This window comes from Amblyomma maculatum, chromosome 1 (assembly GCF_055883805.1).
Source record: "Amblyomma maculatum isolate TAMU_Amacu chromosome 1, ASM5588380v1, whole genome shotgun sequence".
Lineage (NCBI taxonomy): Eukaryota > Metazoa > Arthropoda > Arachnida > Ixodida > Ixodidae > Amblyomma > Amblyomma maculatum.
Genome location: NC_139344.1, coordinates 120,754,411 through 120,780,090, shown reverse-complemented (window position 1 = coordinate 120,780,090; position 25,680 = coordinate 120,754,411). Strand labels below are relative to the sequence as shown.

General features: G+C 45.9%; 1 protein-coding gene across 1 annotated transcript; it reads left to right on the top strand.

Annotated features, from left to right (window-relative positions):
• Positions 1 to 16,611: 16,611 nt before the first annotated feature.
• LOC146203735 (uncharacterized) lies at positions 16,612 to 24,698 on the top strand. Its single transcript, XM_084588910.1, has 6 exons — positions 16,612 to 16,820; positions 18,606 to 18,812; positions 19,444 to 19,507; positions 20,144 to 20,303; positions 21,592 to 21,721; positions 24,461 to 24,698. The coding sequence occupies exons 2-4, from the start codon at positions 18,684 to 18,686 to the stop codon at positions 20,176 to 20,178; spliced, it is 228 nt and encodes a 75-aa protein (XP_084445036.1). The 5' UTR covers positions 16,612 to 16,820; positions 18,606 to 18,683; the 3' UTR covers positions 20,179 to 20,303; positions 21,592 to 21,721; positions 24,461 to 24,698.
• Positions 24,699 to 25,680: the final 982 nt, after the last annotated feature.

Here is a 25,680-nt window from a genome sequence, read left to right as displayed (position 1 = left end):
CGTCTATATTAACGCCATCATTCCGCAAACGCCACTTGACTTGCGGTACTTTAAGTGTCCAAACAAAACGCCTATGATACTAGTGTCCGTGTACACTAGTCCCAGAAACAGATTAATTAATCTTGGATGGGTTAGACATATTCTTCATTTATACCCTGGAACTCAGATACTAATAGAGATTTTAACGCTCCGCACACTGTTTGGGGATATGATTATGATTCCAAAAGGGCTGATAAAGTTCACACTGCCTTCACAAGAATGGAGTTTACACTGCTTACACCATGCTTGCACCTCACACTCGCCAGATTTGATGTGGAGGAAGGGCCCTGATGTATCGCCATGGCAGGCAGAATTAGATGCGCGGGGTAGTGACCAGCTTCCATTAGCATATAGATTCTAATTTGGGACAAATGAAGAAAATTTGAAGGAAGGATTCTGTAATGCGTTAGGATGGATTATGGCAACATACATACATACATACATACATACATACATACATACATACATACATACATACATACATACATACATACATACATACATACATACATACATACATACATACATACATACATACATACATACATACATACATACATACATACATACATACATACATACATACATACATACATACATACATACATACATACATACATACATACATACATACATACATACATACATACATACATACATACATACATACATACATACATGCATACATATTTTTGCAGATTAGGAAAGGACTCCTGAGCTTAAAGCTAGAAGCTTGACAAGACCCAGGAGACCCGAACCCATGCTCAACTGAAAACTCATCAGTTAGTCCGAATGCGCCCATCCTTCAAACGATACTCAAGGATCACACAATAAATAAGACCGTGAACGAAGATCAGCCAATACCCGACCTTCACTTTCCGCAACTTTTGGCACACCGAAAAAAGGCCGAGATACAGGCTGTTCGGCATCCTGAAGACGTGCTAAGAAAAATTGAGGGGAACCGAGTGACTCTACAGGTACGCCGTTATGAAAAGCAGCTGGCGCACAAGAGGTAGGAATACTGGTGCTGTCGTTTAGGCCCAGATACGACTAACAGGCCGTTTGGAGGGCTTTATGTGGCATGGGAAAGGGTGGGAGACCAAATATCATGCAGAATGTATTACACAGTTAAAACTCGATTTACAAAGTTGAGGGGAGCCGCGAAGTATTTCGTTAAATCGATGAAGGCGTCTCAGTCACTTAATCTGATAAAGTCTATTATTATATGGTGTCGCGGTATCAAGGAAGTACCGCGGCATCATATTCGCGAAGCGTAAATGCGCCGAAAATGAAATCATATTTTGAAAGGACGTAACAGCCAACCTGAACGAAGGACCAGGGAAGCTTTACTGTTATGTCATCTTTAAACGCAATACCAGCTTGTCCCCTATGCTATGCTGCTTCATTGAAATTGCGGCCCGCGCGACCACCGACACCGACAGCACGTATGATAAGAAGCAACGAAAATTTTACCTCGCCAAGAAGGGTCCCAGGAGACTAAATTTCTTTACCAGCAAAGACGTCGCTGATCTTTGCTTGCTTGCGGTTTGTAAGAACATCTGCGGGATTTTTTTGTGCGTTTCTTTTTTCTCATGTGTTCCGACAAACTGTCGCAGCAGATTAAGGGCAACCATAATTTGTCCCGGTGTTGGCACGCGGCAACGCTGCCGACACCAGGTCGATGGGCCGGCTTTCTACCGCTGGCGAAATCTCCTGAATTAAAATATTTAAAACTCACATTTCGCACCGCGTAGTTTGGAAAAATTGGGAAGATACTGCACGGTGTTACCGTTGGCTCGCAGTCAGTTATCTTCGTTAAATCTTCGTTAAAGGCAGATATCTTCGTTAAATCGGGATTTTCGTTAAATCAGTTTCCATTAAATCGAGTTTGACTGTACTCGCATTATTTTTCACGCCAGAGGAGTTTGCAGATCAGGCTACAGTCCTTTTTTTTTTCCCCCGAATCATGCACAGTCTCTGGCTCGTTCACCAACAAAGGACGTGGTTGATAAAACGGGGATAACATCACAATTTACCAAATTGGAGTCATGAGCGGCTATCGAAGAAGCAGGTGGTAGAACTGCACCTAGCCATGATGTTCTTTATAAGGTCTTCAAGAATTAAAAAAGGAGACACGGTTGATAGCCTGTTGGATGTGACAAATGACGTATGGCACGGAGGAAAGATTCTACTCGGTTGGAGTCGATCCCTGGTAGTCCCAATACTAAATGCTAGGAAGCGTCCTAGTATCCTACAATATTTGCGGCCTATCTCACTAACGCCCACAATTTGCAAGGTTTATGAAAAGATGATAGCCACCCGCCTATCAAGGCGGTTGGAAAGTCAACCGAAATACAATGTGTCCTGGCCTTGGCACAGAGAATAGGTTGGCTATACTCAGCTGAAGAGGCTATACATATATGTCGCCTCGTATAGCCACCTCGTGCGCACCATGTTGGCTAATGGGTCCTGCATGTCATAAAAGCGGTACATAATCTTTTCTATCTGGGTAAACAGGCAATAAATCGACAGTTACACCCCAAATGGAGGCGTGCCACAAGGATCAGTTTTAACGCATTTGCTATTTTATGTCGCACACATTCAATTAGGCGGGGAAATTAGCTGAAATACCAGACGTGAACTTCATTATTTACGCAGACGATATCGCGATTTGGTCTGATCATAGACACCTTGATACGCACAATGTTTATTTTAAAGAAACCTTAAATACACTAGATGAGCACTTCCACGAATCAGGTCTGGATCTGCCACCCCAAAAGCCCAGCTATATTCATGTTACAAACAATTATGGAAGAAAGCAATTGGCAACACTAAAATTCACGCTACAAGTTGGAAATCAGGCTTTGCAGGAGATGGATAAGTTGAGAGTATTTGGCCTAAATATTCATAAATCTGTCTAAAGAATAAAATGGCTTCACAGGATAAAACAAGTAGCCATGACTTCCTTAATAAAATGTTCATTTTGAAGGTAGCGCGAAAAACGAGGACCAAGAGTAGGAGGACACATCACGACACACTCTTGGTCCTCGTTTTTCGCGCTACCTTCAAAATGAACCAGCTTCAACTCGCCCAACTTTCAACCTTACTATTAATAAAATGTGTTTGGTCTAGGGGAGATGCGCCCGAATGAAGTTGGCAAGACGTATTGTATGTACAGTCGGTGCTACAGCCCCGAATAATGTACCAGGCCCAGTTCCAAAGACTGACGAGGCGACAATGAGCGGAGTTGGAAATAATAGGAACGCAATACGCACCACCGTGTTCTTGCCAAAGCTTACCCCCGGCCATCCCTATCCTCCAGGAATTTGCACAGCTGGACACGTTGACTGAAATAATTTAACAGCGGCAGTCAGTAAATATGAAGCGTAAGTATTTTATGCCCTTAGCATCCTTGAACAATGCGGTGACAGTCACCGATAATGGCCGACTCCCTCCATGAGAATTCACGACTATCACGACAGCTTCGTCGCAAAGAGAAGCCGGCCTCTCGATCTACGGAACTTTGATCCCAGGAAGCCCTATTGGCTGTACCACATTACGGATGCGTCGATTACAGGAAATGGCGGTACAACAGCAGCTATTAGCTCGACACACAGAGAGCTAAACGTGTGCTGTCCCGCTCAACATGACTTGTAAACCCAAGCAGCGTGGCCGGAGCGCTTCTCGGAAGCATTATGGCGTCGACCGACAAGCGACGCGCTTGAAAACAAAAGAGAAGAGATTTAGCTGCTCCACCACTCGGCCTTCTCCCTTGTGCCGTCTGGTATTGGCAGTGACATAGCGTTATCGCATCGCCGGCACTTGCGTGCGCAATGCCAGGCGCGTGTCTACTTGATTTTGCGTCGTCTGTTTTTCTACTTGATTTTGCGTCGTCTGTTTTGTTAGGACCTGATTTCTAAAAAAAAGAACCGTCGGCCCCAGGATGAAACCCGGCCTATGCAAAGCTAAACGCGCTGGCTCTTGTGACAAAAACGATTCGTTGAATAGACGACGCAGGTAATACACCTGACTGCTGGAACAGCAGAATCCTTTCCATCTAGTTTTCGCAGCGCTTGTCGATCGACCCACCGCGTTTCCGGAAAACACTACGGCCACGCGCTCGCTGGTTGCAAGTCAAATTGAGCGTAATAGTAAATAACGAATAGGTATCAGAACACCCAGACCTGCTTGTGATGGAACTTTATGCAATCCGAGGCGAGATGGAGGCCATAGATAAAATAGACCTCTCATTAAGTCTGCACTGGAATGCATGCGGTAAGTTCCAGAGCACGCGTGAACGAAGACCGAAGGTACACAACTAAACAAGAGCTATAGCTTAAAGGCGAGGGCAAGAACTCATTTTTTGTTCTACCCACCCCGCGGATGGTCGCCATTTTGATGCAGTATGGTCACCAGAAGCCACTCGTTCCCTGTCACATCGCACCACTTTCTTAAGGCCCCACTGTCTTACAGCTTCCCCGCTCACACCACCCCGTACTGCTACAGTCGCGGTCTATAGGGGTTACACACGAATGTGCATGGGGGCGATCGCTTCAAAGAGCACGATGCTTGGCAGCTTGATGCACGTCGACTGTCGAAACCCGCGACACCTTGCTTATCGGGGCTTTCTTTTGCTTTCTTTAGCCAAGAGTGAAAGGGCTGCTGTGACTCGCGGCTCCAGTTTCTTCTGAGTTACTTTTTGCGCAATTTAAGCAGAGCGCAAAAGAGCTGTGCACCGATCTTAAAGTCGATCGTCTTGCGTACTCCGTGAAAAAGGGAGCATTGTTCGGGTTAAAAATATTCTTCACTTCTATAACCCATAAACCGGATTGTCCGATGTGTTATCGTGTCCAAAAAATTGAGTTTAGCAAAAATCTGTTACGACTTACCATATGAACTACCCATGTACGAATTGTCTAATGGCTTACCTATTTTTGATTAAGAGCTTCTTAGATGTGGTAAGTGTTCTTGAGAATCCGATCCAGCGCCTGTCAGCTGGCCTTTTTGATCGTCAACAAAGACTTGTTTTACTCTATCGCCCAAGAAAAGGTCACTGAACCCGCGTTCTGCCTTTTTGTAACGTTGCCGGTGACTGTATAGGTCGGTGGTCGAATTCATAAAGGAATAATAATAATAATAATAAAAACGAGTGCACGTCGGGATGCAATGGCAGAAACCTGCAGCAGCAACATTGTTTCGCTTTCGCATTTCACTCCTTAAACGATTTAAACGCCCTCATACTTTTCCGGTCGTTACGCCGATAGTATCCGTGTGATAAATTTACCACACCCTCAATTTTGCCTTATTTATGTTAACTTTAATTCATCAGTCACGTAATGTGGAGTTCCTTATCTTTTAGCGATCGCGTTGTTTATATATGCTCTGTGCGTAACAATGTAGCCTTACTGAAAACACAGTCCTTTGTTGTTCGATATGTCCCCTATGTCTTTCTTCTGCGGTGGGTCAGCACTCCGAATCTTCAAACTTGGCCAGGACACCAACAGCCTGACTGAAATGCTGCGATTTTCCTGGCACAACTAGCTTTAGCTGAAGTCAGCCTTCGCCGCTGTCGGGAGCCATCTCTCGGCAGTACCGGAGCACACGTTCTTGCCTTTGATTGGCTACGACATGAAAGCAGCCCCTCTGTTATTTTATGTCTGTTAGCTTCGAGTGATATGCTTTAGATATTCACGCAGCCTCTGTTTTGTTTTCCTTTCTTTGGAATGAAAGTTTGCGCCTGTGCAGTGATCGACAAGTATGCCCCCCCCCCCCCCCCCCCTTCTTCTCTTTTATTTGCGTTGTGTGTGAGGGGTGAGGGGCTGTTACCTCCTCCCGTGCTCGGCGCGGTGACGATGCTTCACAACCGACCCCTCTTCTGTCTACCTCATGGTCTGGGAGGGTCCACATAAAGGGGAACTCGCCCGCCAAGATAGAGGCTTGCCTGCGGATCACATTCAATTTGCTTCGCGAACTGAAAGAAAAAAGATATGTATGCTGTACCCTTTATTGACCGTAATGTAAATGTTCAATACAGTTTCGTCGTGTTTTCAAGAAAAGGTTTCCGTGTCGTCATTGCCTGTTCCCACAACAGCCTGACATATCTGCAAGTGAATGTAAGGAACAATAGTTTGTGCCTTGTTCGGAGCAGGAACATCGGCTCATATCGACACTAAGAAAATAGGAAACTCGAATGTTAAAGCTGCTGAGTTTTAGGTAAAGGAAAAAAAAAAAGGGGGGGGGGGGGGGGGGCGTGGTGACGGTGCCTTTGACAATCTCCTTTTTCTTCTTGCCTCAGAAGACATGCCACATACCCACCGTGGGGGATTGGCAAGGAATTGGGGCAGCCACAAGCAATGAATAATTCACCGTGACTTAGGCTGTACCGTATACATAAATTATTGATTTGGAATCAATGTCGATGAAAAATGTATGCGGTAAAAAAATTTTAGGCGGTACGAATAGTAGTCAATAAAAATATTTAGCTAAATGTAACCTATGGGGCTGAAACGTGGAGGATAACCAAAAGAGTTCCACTTAAGTTGAGGACAACCCAGAGGGCTATGGAACGAAAAATGGTAGGGGTAACATTAAGAGATAGGAAGCGTGCAGAGTGGGTCAGAGAAATAACTCAAGTTACCGACATTTTAGTGGAAATTAAGAAGAAGAAATGGACATGGGCAGGACATGTAGTGCGAAGAGAGGATAACCGATGGTCGCTGAGGGTAACAAACTGGATTCCAAGGGAAGGAAAGCGTAGCAGGGGGCGGCAGAAAGTTAGATGGGCGGATGAGATTAAGAAGTTCGCAGGGGTTAAGTGGATGCAGCTATACACAGAAGAACCGGGTTAAGTGTAGAAATATGGGAGAGGCCTTCGCCCTGCAGTGGGTATAGTCAGGCTGATGATGACGATGACGACGATGATGATGATAATGATGATGAAATGTAACTTGAAGTAAAATCAAGGCAGTGGAGCACTAAACAAAAAATCTTCCTGATGCAATATTACACCGTCGAAGTAACACACTGGTTTCAGGACGCAACCTTTGACGGTTGTACCGAAGGGTAGGAGGAAGAGAACTGTAAATGTCAACCGTAAAATCGAGCTAGAGAAATTTTTCGTCGAAACGGCGACATTTGTGTCAATTTGTGTGTCGTTCCAGAAATTTTAGGAATTAACAAGTACCTTGTCATCTGGATTACTCATCTGTCTTCCGTTTATCCCAGAGTGCCTGAGTAATGCGACTGAGAGAGAGAGAAGTATGGCCAAGCGCTACTTTCTTTCTCGGCCTGCTGCAATAAAAATGTTTGGAAAGGTACAGAAATAATTACGTCAGATCATTCACGCTTTCTGCCACACCGCGACGCCCCATTATTTCAGCAAAACTGCGGAACACCTAACTCGATATTACTCTCGGTTACCTCCCATTACGTACTTGACATGTTTTGCTCATTTCAGTTTCTCCTTTTTAATGTGAGTCGAGACATCGTCAACTCGTGTTTGTTCTCTAATCCATTGCAAGAAATGCGATACAAAGAGGGACAGAAAAGAAAGCACAATGGATTAGAGAACCTGAGCAGGTAAATGACATTCGCATTTCTTTAGGAAAGACGATATATTATTGCCTACCAAACCTTATTAGGTAACAAACCTTATTAAGAAAAATGAGCCTTAATTGTAACATCCTAGTGATGGGGGTTGCTTTTGAATGCGTGTCGTGGCGGGATGATGCTTTCCGGCGACTTCCAAAGACCAGTCCATCAGCTGCCGTTGGACATGCCGGGTCACACCGCAGCCTCCCATTGTGAAAAAGTGAAGCAAGGATGGAAAAGGCCGGTCAGCATGGGCCAGGAAGCAGAGAAGATACGGCCTTGCGCAAGTTTTGGACCGCGGTCTTTGAGTCGCTGGAAACGAGCATGGTCGCCTGTGGTAGCGGTTGCTAAGGCTACGGCCGCCTTCTCCGCTTCCGCGGCAGTGGAGGCAGTGATAGTACCTGAGAGAGCTGGACGAGTTGGACACTACCGCCAGGGCGAAGGCATATGAAGAGGTGTAGGAGGCTGCGTCGACGTCTGTCTCCGGCTGTATGCCATAGTATTTGTGTAGGGCTGCAGCCCGAGCAACACGAAGAACGGCGTGTTGTTCGGGGGGTGCATGCTTTGGGGGAGGAGGTGAACGGTGAAGCCACATTTGCGAGGTGATAGAGAGAAAGCGTAGGAGTATTGTCAAGGGGTTGTAGGCCAATAGCTTCAAATATGTGACGGCTGTCTAGGGTGGAGGAGGCCGATCAATTTGTGCAGATTGATGGGCCTCGATGAACTCGGCGAGGGGTTGAGGGTGTTGAAGGGGGAAGATTGAGAGCCGTCTTGTACGCTTGACGGATACGGCAGTGGAATTTGTTCTGCTGTAGTCGAGGGAGGAAGAGGAGGAGGAATAAAGAAGTTTATTGTCGATATATTTGTGCGCCCAGGTGAAGCCCCTAGTCCGGGGCCTCATAGGTGCCGGTCACCAACCCCGCTCATGCCACCAGCCATTTCTGACCAGCAGCCGTGGGGTCAGTTAGCCGCTCCGCCCAAGAGGTTTGAGAATGGCTAGAAATAGGGGAAATAGAGAGTATGACTTGACATTGTTATACCATGTGGAATAGGGTTGGATGGTCCCCGCAGTGCGGACATTCAGGGGGACCAAGAGAAGGGTGCAGGTATACGAGTAAACGAGGGGAGTCGGGAAAGTGTTGGTTTGTAACTGCCTAACGACAGCTGCTTCTGTCTGATCTTTGAGGGCTTGATCTTTGATACTGATCTTTAAGGGCTTGGAGGAGTGCATCGTCTGAGAGCTGGAGCTGGTGCAAGATGCGTGTGACATTATCGCGTTGGGTAGTCTTCTTTTGACCCGGGTACAGGAGATATTTAAGGAGAGACCAAGCGTTCTTGAGCCCTAAATTGCACTCATGCGATCACGGACCTGCCCCATTGTTGGCGGGCTAAGTCGAATGCATGTGCTTCAATCTCGCGTACGAGGTAACCGATACGGCGTTTGAGGGGCCGATTGTGCTTTTGACTGAGCCAGCTCCATTGCAGGCTGGTTTGTGCTTCCTACATGGGGAGGAGCAGGCTGATCAGCAATCTACCTGTCCTCAGTCTCGGGAATGTGGTAGTGCGGGACTACATCGCGAGTGAGAATGTAGGTCATTTCACAGAGGTCTGTGATAATGATTGGGGCCATAGGCTCAGAATCTGGCGGAACCTGTCCCTGTCCGCCATGTGAGCCCTTTGTCAATATTTGAAGATATATTGAGCTCTATGGAAATGATGTAATGGTCACTACCAAGGAAGTGTGTTATGCTCACCCATCGGCTGTCGCGGAGCGTGTGTTTGCTAAGTGGGAGGTCTGGGATAATGTTCTGTTGAACATTGGATGCAGTGCGGGTGGGGACGTGGTATCATTCAGGAGGGAGAGGCTTTCGTCCTGAATGAATGACGACGGGAGGTAGGTGCCTCTGCGACAATTAGTGCGGCAGCCAAACTGATGGGATTGGCGTTAAAGTCGCCCACTACCAGCTGGGAGTTGTTCAAACTGATCGATCAACTTGTATGCAGCCTTGACATGTGTACTTTCACGGAGCAAACACGTGAAAGAGAGTACTCATAGAGCATGATCTTCAGTCAGTGTGGTATATTTTCGCAAATATTAAAAAAATTTCATCCATGGTTAAACGACTGGAAGCAATTTCTGTGTGTGAAATGGCCACTGGATATATATAAAAAAAACGAGCGGTATATGCAAATACCGTAACATGTATTTCTCAGTGCGACGCGTTTGACAGGACATATTTTGTTGTGTAAAATATTTAGGCTGGCATCAAGAAAAATAACGTCGATTAAACTGGTGCGCCAAGCATCAGGATTGTTTATCAGCGCGCAGCCATCAAAAAGTTCGACAAAAGCTACAAAGCCAAACTGACACTGTCTCAGTTCAAGCTTCTCGATACCTTCTGAGTGGGCTTTGCGCGACTTGAAGTGCACGCGAGTGAAGCATCAGTGTAGAGGAGACATTGAAAAATAAGTCTAGTCGGGCACTTTAATCGGTCGTGGCTTCGCCAGAAGCATTGTTCTACTGATAAGTGTTGACAAAAACCATTGTTCTACTGATAAGTCGAAACAGACAGGAATCGTCACATTGCGGTGCATGTCGCTCGCGAGATGCGCTAAGGGACTGAAACGCTAGTAAGCATCAATGTAGCGGCTTAATTCGGCAGGCAACGCCAGTAACATTCTAGCAAACACTGGTACTGCTGCGGCTATAATTTGCGCATATGACATACATTATTGAGATAGACAATTCTCGCAGCACAGGATTGCTTATCATTGATCTGAAAGAGGTAAATTAATTATTGATGTTTGCGCATTTTAGCGAATAATTATAAGCTATTTTTAACATACGTGTTTCACCTTTTGCTTTTCAAACTTTCAAAACTTTCGTAAGAAAATTGAAGGAAAAGCTTTATTTCCTCTCAGTTAAGCCACTCAAAATTTCCGGAAATCTTGCATCTCGGTGGGTGGTGATGGCAAAAAGTCTTTTTCGGGAACGAGAGAGGGTGATGCACGTGGGCATCTTGGTGTCATATTTATTGCGGGACAGCATTGGTCGAAGCCGCCGCTCGAGCCCGTTGGACCAGAGCTCGTTAATTGTTCCTCGAGTCCGGACCTGCTGAGCAGGGTCGCCTCTCGGCCTTCTCGAGTGGGGTGGGGAATAGGGCATAGTCTAGAGTTTTGTTGGCCGGCCCTTAATGTATGACGTATATCTGCCACATCACCACGGTGCTGGCATTATTAATTCACTTTTGGATCGAACTGGTTTACTACAGTTAGGTAGACCGACGTATTAGCATAGTGCTCTCATGCCTGGATCAGGGAAGCTGATCTCGAGGGGAGCGCTTGGCCTTCTGCGTCTATGCGACACTCGGCAGTAGAGGCAACCAGTGGATCAGCAATGGCACGCGGACGAGGGAAAAATGAGCAACGGCCTCCGACGCGTGCTGGTGCGGTGCTACTTGGCCGTTTGTTTCTCCGCGACGAGCAGAATAAAATGACCCTTCAGAGCAAAACTAAAAAAAAAAAAAAAAAAAAATAATAATAATAATAATAATAATAATAAATAAAAAATAAGGTGTATTGGTCTTATTCGGCCGATCTCGTTCCTATTTCTCGTGACTTCAGCTTTCTTCACACGAGTGAGTAGTATGCATCGTCTGCTGTTCAGTTCGACGACACAGAAAGAAAGCGGGCATCATGAACGAGATCAGTATGGTGCATCCTGTATTTTCACTGTATTTTATCGAATTTCGCGGCCCCGCCGCGCTGGCTCACTAGTTAGGGCGCTCGACTGCTGATCTCGCGGACGACGTCGGTCATGTTTAGACCGGGGCGAAACACAGGGTGCTGTGCGATGTTAGTACCATCAATCCAGTCCCCTGAACTACGGCGTCCCTCACAGTCGACGTCGCTTTGAGATAACCCCCACGCAAATTTCAAGTGCTCGGTGCCAGCCATTTGCGAACCGCAGCCTATAGGGAGCTTGCATGAAGCGATGCATGCTGGGTAATCCGCCATGATGTTGTCGCTGGCAGCAGACGACGCAGCCCGGCACAGCCACACAGCCTCGTCTACATGGTCGTGTAGTGCGCGCAGACGATGCTGGCGCGATCGAACAGGCCGACTGCTGGCTCTTCACGATTCCAAAAACAAACAAACTTACATCTGCACGAGGGCGAAAAGGCAAAGCATTCATCTAGCGACGCCGATGCGAATGGTTCGCACGGACCAACACACGCGAGATCGACGTCAATTCGGGCAAGTGTCAAACTATTCGCCAGAACTATAAATCATGAATGTCGGCGATGTCGACGGATGGCCACAGGTCCAGACGCAAAGTGCAGTTAGTCGTCTGCAACGTTGGTCGTCTGCGCGTAAATTGAACAGGTCCGCGTCGCACTGTTTTGCATTTCTTCAAGCACACCCGATTTTTCGGGCAGAGCATGGACATGTACGTTCCTCCGGAATCTGCCGACAATTTCAGGCACATAATGGCAGCGCACGAACAGCCTCTTGTTTGCTCGGTGAATCGTCGAAAACGACAAGGCACTTGCTCAATTCAGCCTGGCTGCGTTGCCCGCCGTCTGCTGCCAGCGACATCATGATGGTGGATTACCCACCATGCATCGCTTCATGCAAGCTCCCTATACAGTGACCGCTCATAAATGTCGGCAGGAGGCGGGAGACCGTCTGCAGCTCCATATCCTTGCATCACTTTTGTCGCTCCGCAGCCACGGCTACGACCACCGCCCGGGTGTGCTGCGGTGACGCCAGCCTAAAGGCTCGCTGGTTTCGGGCAGGTAAATTTACACTATGATATATGTTCATGACTCCTCTGTTTCCGGAGCGCTGTGAGCGAACGGCTCACCTTACGCCACGAGCGTGTGCACCGGAGGCCTGCGTCATTTAATCCGCCGACCAAATAGAGCGAACGTCATTCTCACGCATTTGGCAATCCGCGGCGAAAATGGGGTCTCAATAATTCGCTAATTGTTTGCCGGCGGTGACTGATCCGCGCTGGGAAGGAATGCGAGTGCGTTTCCCAGGATTTCTGGCAACGCGAAGCGAATACAGCTGTAAGGTCGCAGCTTGAAAATGTGGACGCAGCGCATTTTCACTCACGCCCGACGCGGCGCGCTTGTACAATCATAAAGAAAAAAAAAAAAGAGAAGCAATTGAAAGACACAGGCGCGCTTTCCATTCTGCTGATATAGCTTTACGCTGTGGGGAATGAAGCGCACTGTAACAGCGCGCCGTACGCCCACTGTAATGCGCGTCGCTGACGTGAGTGCGTGAGGAAGTAGCTGAGGCACTCAACCGCGGACAAGGCTGAGTCAGCAGCACTTGGCGCGCGCGTGGACGAATTCCAACTCCAGCACTATTATACTGTCGAACACGTGTCGCTCACGGAGCTGCTTTGAGGTTTCAGCGCATTTTGGAACAACTGCGTCCCCGCGGCCATCACGTCGGGTGTACTGTGGATAGTGAACGCAGTTCTGCTGTCGTTCCCGCTCCCCACTTTTTTTTTTTTTTTTATTATTGCCTTCGCATGGCTTACACTCGTTACATTTTCTTCAGCGTTTGCAACAGCCAGCTTTGAAAGGTTTCTACCCTTTCAGCCGAGTATGCGAGCATGCGTAGAGCAGCGTTGTTAGCACAGTTCTGTTGCCCTTTTTTCTGCTGTGTGTCTGACTTTGCACCATCGTTTTTTTCTGTTGCTTAAGCGCTTGTCCTCTCCTCGCCTTGTCTTCTGTATAGTTACCGCGCTGTGTTTTCTGTGTGACGATGAACCAAAACGGCCAAAAGTATTCCCGCTGGTTGCCCAAGGTGTCACGTGGGAACTTTCGAGCTGAATGGTTTAGCGTCCCGAATGCTGTTTTGGGATTAACGCATGCAGAGGCGGTGCGTCATATCTTTAACCACAAGTGCGGCACGCTCTGGGTACGCGCTAGCCTGTGAAGCCTGTGACTCAATGCTAGCATCCCATGCATTGCGCAGCAAACTCATGAACACGCCTGTGAGATCGAAACGGAAGCACCAAGCATGTTCCCTTTGTTTGCGCGCTCTCCTGATAGCGAAGCACCCAGCAGCCCGGTGAAGCGGTGATTTCCACAGCAGCCCGAGTGAGCAAGGCGTGCCTTCCCGCGACTGCCTCCTAGTGCTACGAGCGCCTTTGGCGATGACAGCTTGGTAGAGAGCCCTTCTCACGGATCAAGCGTCCTCTTAGGACTGGCCTCTGTTTTCCAACATTCTATTAAAGAAAACGAAATACTCATCGCCACTGGCTACCGCTGAACGTCACTGTTCCTCTGGGATTCAACGTGCTACCGCACTGCTTGCTATTGGGCATAATATCGTCCGGGTTGCAAATGCTTCGCTCGCTCCCACCCGTTGCTCTGGCGGCGGTGTGTAGCTGCTCTCGATACACCCCCCGGTATCGGTATTTCAAAACATAAAATAGATGATAAGTGCATGGAGAAAAGGCCGCTGACGAATAAAGTCCAGAAGGGATCGATGATGGGTGCTTTTGTCCGAACAGCCGAGGATGGCAGCGCTCTCCATCGAGAGATCCGTTGCTGCCAGGTGCCGGTTTGTGGTTTTTCTGAATGTTGTGGATATGGGATTCACAGCCGGTGCTAATATGACGGCTGCCGCTTCACAGGATTTAAGGGGGTAGGCAATGGCAGTCCCCCCCCCCCCCCCCCCCCCCCCCTCCTCAGACACAGAGAAAAGCAAGGAATTTTACGTAGGAAGATCGAACCACATTTTTGTGGTGCAAAAAGCTTCCAATGATAAATAGTTCAAAAGGGGCCTCAGTCTTCACTCTCCAAACGGTCCCTTCAGGGTCCAGTGACCCTGAATCCGCCCCTGATAGGCGAACGGGACATACAGAACCGGGATCATGACAGGCCTTGGAAGAGAAGCCAATTTCGAGTTACCGCCGGATATAAAGCGATCCTAGCTCAGATCTTCCAAAGTAAGTTCCTTCTTTATACACGGGTAAAAAGATCATGGCGAAGGATACCGCACACGCGAAGTAATTAGAAGAAATGTGCGGGGGCGAAAGGGGCCGTTTCTCGTCAAGAAGAGTGCGGCTTACATCGTCCGGTTGCTCGCAATCTGCAATCAATTCGTATTTAAGTAAATATTTTTAACCAAATAGGCTACATCAGGTTTAGAATTTTGAGGACGTGGCTACTCCAGTCGCTGTGGCTCAACAAATTTTCGCCATCACACACGCCGTTTGCGAAGCCCGCGCTTGTGGCGCTCCCGCCAGTCCACCTCACTCAATGGCCAATATATGCCTCGTGATCTCTCGTGGGCGCTGCAGAGCTCTCTGCCCCAGTTAAGGCGGAACAAAGATCAAGGTGCGCTAGCGCTATGGACTGACGTGCACAGGTGGGCATCGCTTTGTGTACACTACAGCTGTGTTGTATTCGGATGATGCGCGTGATGACCAGAATTTTTTAGCCACTGCGGTGAAGGTAATGGCGTTGAAATTCTAGATACAGATATATTGTTGTTACTGATGACCAGATACTAATTTCTTATCGAAACCAGGCGTTTTACCGTTATAGATCAACTAAGTCGAGCCCACTTATATAGTCGAGCCCGGTTATAACGAATGCTCACTTATTAGTGACGAGGGCGGTTGTAACGTTAAACTGCGCGTTAAAGAAATGACACTGCGACGCGGTCAAAACTTGCGACCGTGGCTGCACCACTCCGTTAGAGATAGAAGAGCATTCCTAGCCGCTGCGACCACTCCTCCCAACAAGAGAGAAGTCGTATAACCGCTGGACGAGCGCGCTCCGACGGCGCGTGGTCCTTGATCAACCAATGACAGCTATCTGAGACGCGTTGTATGTCTTACTGAACGGCTGGTCACGATGTATCCGCCACCTTTTCAATTGGTTCTCCAACATTTGCTGTTTCGGCGCGCAGGCACGCAGCAGACACCATGCTCTGCTCGCGCGCGAGCATCATTAGCTAGTTCGCGGCATCCTACACTGTAAAAAAAAAAAAAAAAAAAAAAAAAAAAAAAAAAAAAAAAAAAAAAAAAACCGTAATTTTACGCAGACAACCTCCTTAAAAGAACGTCAAACGGTTCTGTTTTCCTCAATACGTATTGAACATCCAAGAATTGGCGCACGGATGAAGGAGAATGTCCTTATAAGCATTTCAGACACTTCCGTTTTACTCAGTAAGTATTGAACATCCGTGAATCGAATTTCAGGCGCTTCCGTTTTATTCAATACGTATTGAAAATCCGTGAACCGGGCATGGATGAAGGAGGCGTTCACGCCACTGCGACGCCCGCATGCCCAAGTATGGAAGATCCCCAAGCATGCACACTGTACATGCTCCCACACCTTCCCGCCGGGCTGGGCTTCTCGAACCACCTGCACAAGAGCAACATTCCAAAGCCGCGCATCGTTTCTCCTCTGGCCGGATGCTGCTGCTGTCAAGCATATTACACACAGCAGCATCACCTAACGCGCAAAGCAAAGCGCTCTCGGCCGGTGATCGGAGAAGCGCTTTCATCGCGGCAGCGGCGGCGGTATTGCAATGGAGTCAAAATACAGGTGCGCCTGTCTGCTATGCGGTCTCAGTGTAAGTTGAGATCGAAACCTCCGCTGGCGTACTTTTTTTTTTTTTTATTCTTTCGTTCACCTCTTCCCTCCCGGCGCTGCGCCCACCGACAAGTGAGAGGTACTGTACATAGACCTTGGGTACTGCGCCATTTACTATAAGAACAAATAGAAAACTGCTCTAGAAGTCGGCGTTCCCAGGCTCTTCGGTTGTCGCCGTGTTGGCCGATTCGATGTAAGCCAATTTTTTTTTTTTTTTTTTTAAATCACGCCTTGTACGTGTTATCTCCCAGCGGAAAACAACGTTCTCACGCCTTCGCGCTTACTCCGCACCGTCTGCTGCATAAAGCCGCCCGCGCCCGCGCCGACGACTGCTTCGTCCCTTCGTCGCTAGGGCAATGACGCATGCGCCGTAGCGGTTGCGCACTGCATTCTCGCGCCTTTTTCAAGTGAGCACAGGGCGTGGACGTGTGGAGCTGAACGTCTGGACTGCGATACTGCATTGCAACTTTTTATCTTTGACGACCCAGCCATCTTGTGCGCTTGCGAATACATCTGGATCACCGACGAGCAAAAAAAGACAACGTATTCGCCTAACAGGTGAGAACAATCTTACAATTGTCTTTTGAGGTGCAATTCGTGACTGGCTTCGTACGGGTGTCTAAGAGCAGTGCTGCGCGCTTCGCAAAGGCGCCATTCAGGCAGTGCAAACGTTTTATTCAGTGAACAATTTCGATGCAGGGCGCGCTCTCTTTACAAACTTGTTTATTTGCATTGCTCATATGATTTTCGTTTCTCCGCATGATGAGTCCAGACAGAGGAACTACTCGGACCATATCGAAACTATTTTATAGCACTGTCCGACTAAATGAACGTCCGGTGTTGAGCGGTACTTAAGCAGCACACAGCAGCACTTTGGCTTGTATTTTGGTCAGCTGCGGTGATCAGATTTAAGGAGGCATAAACCACTTGTCAATCGCGAACTAAGCCGCTCGTTTGTACCGTGGAAGTTTGTTTTCAACTGGAGCTGTTCGACCGCAGTATGCAATATTAATGCGATAGCGTTACAGTTGCCGATTAGCAGAAAATCCGGCTAATTGTCAGCGAAAACTCACGGGCGTGGCTTTGGAAGGTGACAAGACATGGTACTGATTGTTCAGAGGGTTGTGCGCGGGGTGGTCTTCGTATGACAGCTTGTTTGTAAATTATATGACAACTTATTTTTTATTATAGCATTATTACCGGATGGTGCTGAAAGATGAACAGATGCCCGAGATGTGCGCAGAGCTTTTCTACTTGGCTGGCCTACTTTGAACATTTTTCTTATCATAGTAGTGTACTCGGTGGAGCCTTATGTCCAATTAGTCCGTGCGGTGCTGCGTTCAAGAACTACCGAACCTTCAGAAGCCATGTCTTCAGGCACCATAGAAACCATGCTGAAACAGAAAACATTGCCTTCCTGTGTACTGTGCCATCCTGCGGGAGATACGAGTCATTACGGATGAAGCTTGTGTCACATATTGTGGACCATTTCAAATAGAGAACAGAGTAGAAAATTAGCATCGTGAAACACAGGCACTGCAGCAGACCAAAAAACAAGTTAAGAAAAGTAAAAGCAGCAGCTATGGCTGTCAGAATGGCAGCCTGTTCAAAAGCCAATTGCCGAAAATGACCACGAAAAAATTGATTTTTTGAAAAAGGAAGGAATGAAAACATTCAGAGATATAGACGTGCCACTTGCAATGGCGTACATGAAAGAAACATATTTTTACCAACGGGTGTTCATCAACTCGGCTAACCCTGTGCATACCACAGCCCAAGTGAAAGAAGAATGGCCATTGTTATTTCACAGACCATTCTTCTACAGTCACGCACATAACTTTCTTGGGAAAGATGTTCAGGTAAGATAAGGAGAATGGCTGCAGTGTACAAGTTGGAGTTGTGAATATTCAGTTCTGCTGACTGATATGTGAGGAAACCAAGCTATGCTGTGAAAGATCTTGCTTTTGCGAATGAAAAATTTGAGCATTACAAGCACGGACCTTGCGCAGAGCAGCGAAAGTTGTGGAAATCCTAGGGTGGTGAAGATCTGCAGCTAAATTTAATCAGCAAGATGTAAATGGGCATCGTTTTATGAGAACTTTTAAATGTTTATTTTTTTCCCGATAATTTGTTTCTTTGGTTTAGGACTGCCAGACCAGCATCACATTCAATGGTGATACTGTGATAGCCGTAGAAAATTGGTAGCATACTGCAGTGTTTCTTGCTGCAAATTTAAATTTCTGCATACATGTCAAAGCAAACATTTGCCTTTTGCCATTGAAGCCTACCAATAATCTTTGCTTGCCAATGATGAAAAAAAAAAAATGTTTTAATTTATTCCAGGCCACATTTCAGGACAGTGTTGCAATATGCACTCCACTCCTTGTGAAGTACCTTGACAGTGCACCTTCAAGGGAAATCATGTACCTGCTTGCAGAGCGGCAGCTCGAAAAAACAAAAAGCAACATCAGAGCTGAGGCAGATGTGGTAATGCCTCTCCTTGCCGCATACTTCAAGGACGACCCTCGTGCTCTCTACCGTATCTTTGAAGTGAGTTATAAACCCCACTGTACCTCAGTAGTGAATCCTGAGCAATCCATTTTGGAGATTGTAAAATAATGTGAAACTATTGTGGTGGCAGGTATAACCTAACAGCCTTCATGGCCTTATTCATTGAAACTTGGAACTATATGAAAGAAAGAAGAAAGAACTATAATTATTAGAAGCCTTGATTATTGCAGTTTGACTTCCTTTACGTCTTTTCAGTATGCTTGTTAGGTTCGGTAGCTACCATATGCTGGCACCACTCTTCTCTACTTGCAATACTGATGCTTATGGCTATACGGAATAGGAGCGTGGAACCCATCAAAGAAAGGAAACTTCTTAGTTGTAAAATGAAAAGGTACACCTATCACTACCGTTTTATTTTTGTTGAAATGCTTAGCATCTGTAGTATGGAATAGAGAGCTGCACCATTGAAGTTAAATCTGCAGGTGACTGTCGGAATATCTGCAGCTGTATTGTTTGCCGCGTATATGTTCCTAGAAACCAAAGGATTCGGTGCATCGGCTGAGTAAAGAAACATGGCTATAAAGTTAGTCAGTTATCACTGTTTTGGAGCACTATAAGCAGTTCTTGTTCGTTACCACATGAATTTGATTTTACTCCCGTCTCTTATCAGGAAGGCACGAGCATTACATTCAGGATCTCCGATTTGCCGTCCACGCCAGTTATATTTGTACTCGGTAAGCTTGATGATGGTATTTATTATCATGCTTTGTACATACGGATGCGGCAGCAGATTGCGTGGTTGGACTAATTGTAGTGATCCATGCCTTTTCCTGGATTGCTTAGCTCTTCATTCACAAAAAGGCTAACTAATCAAATTAAATTACGGTTTAAATTTTGGGAAGCTGTCTTCATAGGTTACGAGATATTGTCATATATCTAACCAATGAGTATGGGTATATGTTCTTGTAAACTGTAGATATGCGAGCATTATACAAGATCACTATGTGTTCCTATTTCAGTCAAAATGACCATTTGAAGGCATAGACTTCCGAAAAAGAATGGGACAAAGTTGCCACTTCGAGTATTCAAATAATGATTACTATATAATTTTGCGCGACAGGTACAGCTTTCTTTTTTTTTTTTTTTGTTACTAGCATTTTTTATGGCTTACAATACTGAAGTCAATATTTATGTTATTAAAAATTAACCAAAAAATTGTCTTCATTTTTTCTTTTTTTTTGCAAATTACCTGCTCATTTCATATTGACAGCACCAGTGCGTATGATTCCTTCACTTTTTAGGCTACTTTAAATAAAGCACTGGCACTGTGTTGCATCAGGAGCAAAACAAAAATGTTTATTCTATTTCAGGTACCATATATGGAAAGCAGTGCGTGTTTTGTTAACAGGAGGCTGTATTTATAGAGCCAGCATCATTCAGTGAGGCAGCTTGCCTGCTTTTCGTGCTGTAATAAGTCCTGAATCTTGAGTATGCAGAGCCAGCGGCAACGACGCTGGAATTTATCCAGAGGTGAGGTTCTTATCTTTTTTTTTTTTTCCTGGTTGTATCGTATATATGGGATGAATGTCATTTCTCCATCTTGATTCTTCGTTTATTGTACTTGTTGAGGCGAAGCATTTCAGGATAGTGCCTTTAAAGGACCATTTGAAAATATCTTTCCTCCTGGCCTTACTTTTCTTGTTGCTTATAGAACTGATTTATAATTATGTGCTGTATATACTAATGCATGTAACGCTACTTTTCTAGTCTTGTTTCCAGTACTCAACTTTTTCATTAAGAAAATAGTATTCCCTATCTTGTCAAATTCAGCAGTGGTGCAGGCAAGAAAACATAATTTCTGTGCACTTCTATGAGCTGGCTTACTACTAGCTTGCCTGCTCTATTGTAAACCGGGTGCTGAGGCTCCTATGGACGAGCCCACCGAGGGTGAATGCAGACGGTGTACAAAGCGATAGGCTATGAATAATGCACGCACCAGTGATTTGACTCAGCTAACTTGCCACTTAGGACGCCCACCCTTATCGATCTGTGAAAAGTGCATCGTTCAGCAATTCCGTCTTCACACAGCAGCCAAACTTTATTTGTACAAACACTCTTCCATGTCACAGTGCCCTAGCTGTTCACATATATAAGTAGATATAGAACATTGCCTCACACAACGCCATACAGACTTCTAGTCTCCCACTTATTCTTTGCCTCGAACCCCACCATGGCTCATTTTGCTTGCCTCGCGGGACTAGGCCGCACAACGTGCCCTTGTCACTTTCGTCAAGAGCCTTCTAAACACCTAGCCCAAGGGCTTTTTAATAGACACGTTAGTGACATGCACCGATGTGATGGCCAGATCTGTTCCTTACTGTAAGAAAAATCTACGAAATATTTTTGCACATAATTTAAGCTCTATTAGTGTGCAACCTCTCGTAGCTCCAACAAAATATACACCTGTGACTTTGTGCGCGTTTCCAATTCCCTTTTGTTGGGGGTATTGCAAAATACGTGAATCTATGCCACTGTACATTACGATTTTATTTACTTATATCCAGAGATATATATATAACTAAAAGAATTTTTACAAGTTGTTTAGCCACTATTTCACCTTTTTCTGCAGCCGAAGTTTTTGGAATAGTAAGCAATCAGCGATACACATCGCCTTTGAATATTCTAGCATAACTACTTAGCCAACTATTCAGTATTTCATACGGTTTATGAAATACTAAGCAACAAACATAACAAGCATTTTACACTGTATTCTTTGGTAAAACAAACATAACTAAAACAAGTCATTTCTGTTTTACAGGCAAATATTTTTCATCTGTCCCTTGTCAGGGAGCAAGTGGCGATGCGGAAAGAAGTCACTCACCAGCGTCCATTCGACAGTTATGAAGTTGGCGCAGAAGCTTCGTTCCATCTCCTGATACACTAAGCATGTATGTCAATTTTCTCATGGTTGTTCTTGACTGCATGCCTTCATGGCTCTCTTGATCTTTTTTGATGAATTCTTGCTACGTTAAAAAACCACTGATGCCTCCTCATTTATATATATATATATGAAGGAAAGAAGCCAACAGTCGGCGAGGCCAAGGAAAGCGTAGGGGATGTTACTTTAGGTCTTTTTTTTAATGTTTACTTGGATAATCAAAGAAATTAGTAATGTAATCTTGTTTAGGGGAAGATAAATAAACACAAAGTAGCAGAAAAAACAACGTGCCGATGGTGGGAACCGAACCCACGACCTCCGAATATCGCGTCCGGTGCTCTTCCAACTGAGCTACATCGGCCGCTGTCCCCCCTGCTACTTGCTTGGGTATTTATGTTGTCTGTATCTGTATACGAACATTGAGAGTGTTCACCAGCGCCACCCTCAACCATAGCGGCGGACGTAGAACGTCCTTTGTTACCGCCAGCGTCACGTAGAACGTGATCAAGAGCGAGGGCGAAAGCTGTGCTAGAACCCTCTTACGCTACCTATGGCTTCAAGACTGCCAGAACCGAGACCCCCGTAAGCTACAAGCAGATCAATTAAGGGGAAATGAGGGTGCTCGTTATAATACATGAAGGAAAGAAGCCAACAGTCGGCGAGGCCAAGGAAAGCGTAGGGGATGTTACTTTAGGTCTTTTTTTTTAATGTTTACTTGGATAATAAAAGAAATTAGTAATGTAATCTTGTTTAGGGGAAGATAAATAAACACAAAGTAGCAGAAAAAACAACGTGCCGATGGTGGGAACCGAACCCACGACCTCCGAATATCGCGTCCGGTGCTCTTCCAACTGAGCTACATCGGCCGCTGTCCCCCCTGCTACTTGCTTGGGTATTTATGTTGTCTCTATCTGTATACGAACATTGAGAGTGTTCACCAGCGCCACCCTCAACCATAGCGGCGGACGTAGAACGTCCTTTGTTACCGCCAGCGTCACGTAGAACGTGATCAAGAGCGAGGGCGAAAGCTGTGCTAGAACCCTCTTACGCTACCTATGGCTTCAAGACTGCCAGAACCGAGACCCCCGTAAGCTACAAGCAGATCAATTAAGGGGAAATGAGGGTGCTCGTTATAATACATGAAGGAAAGAAGCCAACAGTCGGCGAGGCCAAGGAAAGCGTAGGGGATGTTATTTTAGGTCTTTTTTTTTAATGTTTACTTGGATAATCAAAGAAATTAGTAATGTAATCTTGTTTAGGGGAAGATAAATAAACACAAAGTAGCAGAAAAAACAACGTGCCGATGGTGGGAACCGAACCCACGACCTCCGAATATCGCGTCCGGTGCTCTTCCAACTGAGCTACATCGGCCGCTGTCCCCCCTGCTACTTGCTTGGGTATTTATGTTGTCTGTATCTGTATACGAACATTGAGAGTGTTCACCAGCGCCACCCTCAACCATAGCGGCGGACGTAGAACGTCCTTTGTTACCGCCAGCGTCACGTAGAACGTGATCAAGAGCGAGGGCGAAAGCTGTGCTAGAACCCTCTTACGCTACCTATGGCTTCAAGACTGCCAGAACCGAGACCCCCGTAAGCTACAAGCAGATCAATTAAGGGGAAATGAGGGTGCTCGTTATAATACATGAAGGAAAGAAGCCAACAGTCGGCGAGGCCAAGGAAAGCGTAGGGGATGTTACTTTAGGTCTTTTTTTTTTTAATGTTTACTTGGATAATCAAAGAAATTAGTAATGTAATCTTGTTTAGGGGAAGATAAATAAACACAAAGTAGCAGAAAAAACAATGTGCCTGTGCTGGTGAACACTCTCAATGTTCGTATACAGATACAGACAACATAAATACCCAAGCAAGTAGCAGGGGGGACAGCGGCCGATGTAGCTCAGTTGGAAGAGCACCGGACGCGATATTCGGAGGTCGTGGGTTCGGTTCCCACCGATGCTGTACTGTCGGTAAAAGAACAGATTTCATTTTTTGTTGATTGTGCGCGTGACTCGGAAAGCAGACAGCTTCATAATTGCAAAAGAAGGTCTGTGTAACAGGTTGCTTAATGTAATAAGAAAAAGGAAAATTCGGTCATGCAGAAATGGACTTGATGATGTATTCAGAAGGCATAAAATCTGTAAAGCAGAAATGAACTAAATGCTGTATTCAGAAAACAGAAATCCTATAATGCAAAAATGGACTTGATGCTGTATTCAGAAAACAGAAATTCTGTAAAGCAGAAATAAACTCAATGCTGTATTCAGAAAACAGAAACCCTATATAATGAAAATTTGGACTTGATGCTGTATTGAGAAAACAGAAATTCTGTAAAGCAGGAATGAACTCAATGCTGTATTTAGAAAACAGAAACCTTATAATGCAGAAATAAACATTATGCTGTAATCAGGAAACAGAGATTCTGTAACCAATTAACAGAGTCCGTTTTACGGTTTTACGTTATATTAGTAACGTCCGTTATATGAAATACGGAAACAGCTCGGCAATAAATTACCTCCATGTTTCTACGTAAATCGGCGAAATTTTTTTTACAGTGTACAACCTCTGAAGAAACGCTGAATTTGCGGCTGGTAACGTCGCGTCCCTCGAGTTTTTGTTCGCGCGCATTTATTCACCTTGTTGCCTTTACAAGGCTGCTGTGAAAGAAAATAGAAGCAGATTATGAATAGTAAAAGAGCCCCCCTCAAAAGAAAAAGAAAGAATAAGAGCTTGTCCTTTCATTGGTGCAGGTGGGTCTTAAGAGTCCGGGTGCACCGTGTCAGGCCACAGACGCCGAAGCCGGATGGCAGTGGCGGGAGCCGCAGCATCCTCCAGGAATCCATTGAGCGACTGCCAGAGCTCGTTAAATGTGTCCTTCAAGCAGCTTGTCGCCAGCAAGGGTCCCTGCGCTAGCAGACAGAAAGCACCACCGTAGGGGTATCTTTGAAGACTGGCGTGCATAACGCACTTTTTTTTTTTTTTTGAATAAATCAACGCCACTTTTGTTGCACTTTATTTTTTTTATGTATAATATAAGAAATTCACTCTACGAACTTCAGATGCAACGAACGTTATCCGCATGACCGTCCGGTTCGTTACAAGTGAGCTCGGCTGTATAAGGTTTTAGTTAACCAGCTGATAAGTTAACATAATTCATCTGTTTCCTGACGACCGCCAACAATGGTAATACTGTGCCGCAATAGTAATGTTTATACCTCCAAAAACCTATTTTCAAAAAGTAATGGCAAACATCGCTGAAACACCCATTTATGCGCGCGCCAGAGAGTGCATTCAGCTCGTGTTATGCAGAAAGAAGCAAAATTATGACTGGATAAGCTAGCTCGAAACCACCACCTTTTCAGTGTCATTTATTTAAAAACCTGTCCTATCACCTCGCAGCCATCACTTGCCAGTGCGCATTTTGTGAGAGTGCCACTGCTAATCGTGCACACTAAAATAATCTTGCTCTTCACTTCGTGCAGCGAAAGCCTTATCTGTTGCCACTGCCATGCATGGGGGTATAGTACGTCTCTATAGGGCGATAAACTGAAATGATCACAGCAGCCGCATTCCCTACAGGTAATACGTGCTTCGGTGTATAGATCGCGTGCATGCATAATATAGCATCGGTCTAGTGTGCAGTCACTTTCATTGCGATTTCGTCGGTGCTATAGGGCAGCACAGTTTGTGGCGCACACCTGAGCTACGTGCAGGCCATGGGGGACGCCTGCCTTCTGGTCGTCCCGTGTTTCATGCGTTTGTATCTCTAGGTCGTACCGTGTCACTTTTATCTGGAGTAATGAAGCGCTTGACAGCTAGTTCAGATGGGAATCCTGGAGCAACGATGTCGGTAATGCGTTGCTCCACATAGAGTTTCTTACTCTTAACTAGAGGGAAAGCTGTGCTGCCGTCTATGGGAGTTTACATGGAGTTTCCAGGCGGCCAGTTCAGCCACCATGGACGCTCAAAG

What these genes read in the sequence shown, in the direction of transcription:
- LOC146203735 (XM_084588910.1), top strand. Translation starts at nt 18,684, where the DNA reads ATGTACCTGCTTGCAGAGCGGCAGCTCGAAAAAACAAAAAGCAACATC. An exon ending in CTCTCTACCGTATCTTTGAA is followed by an intron (nt 18,813 to 19,443) that starts GTGAGTTATAAA and finishes GTCTCTTATCAG; the next exon opens with GAAGGCACGAGCATTACATT. An exon ending in GCCAGTTATATTTGTACTCG is followed by an intron (nt 19,508 to 20,143) that starts GTAAGCTTGATG and finishes ATTCTATTTCAG; the next exon opens with GTACCATATATGGAAAGCAG.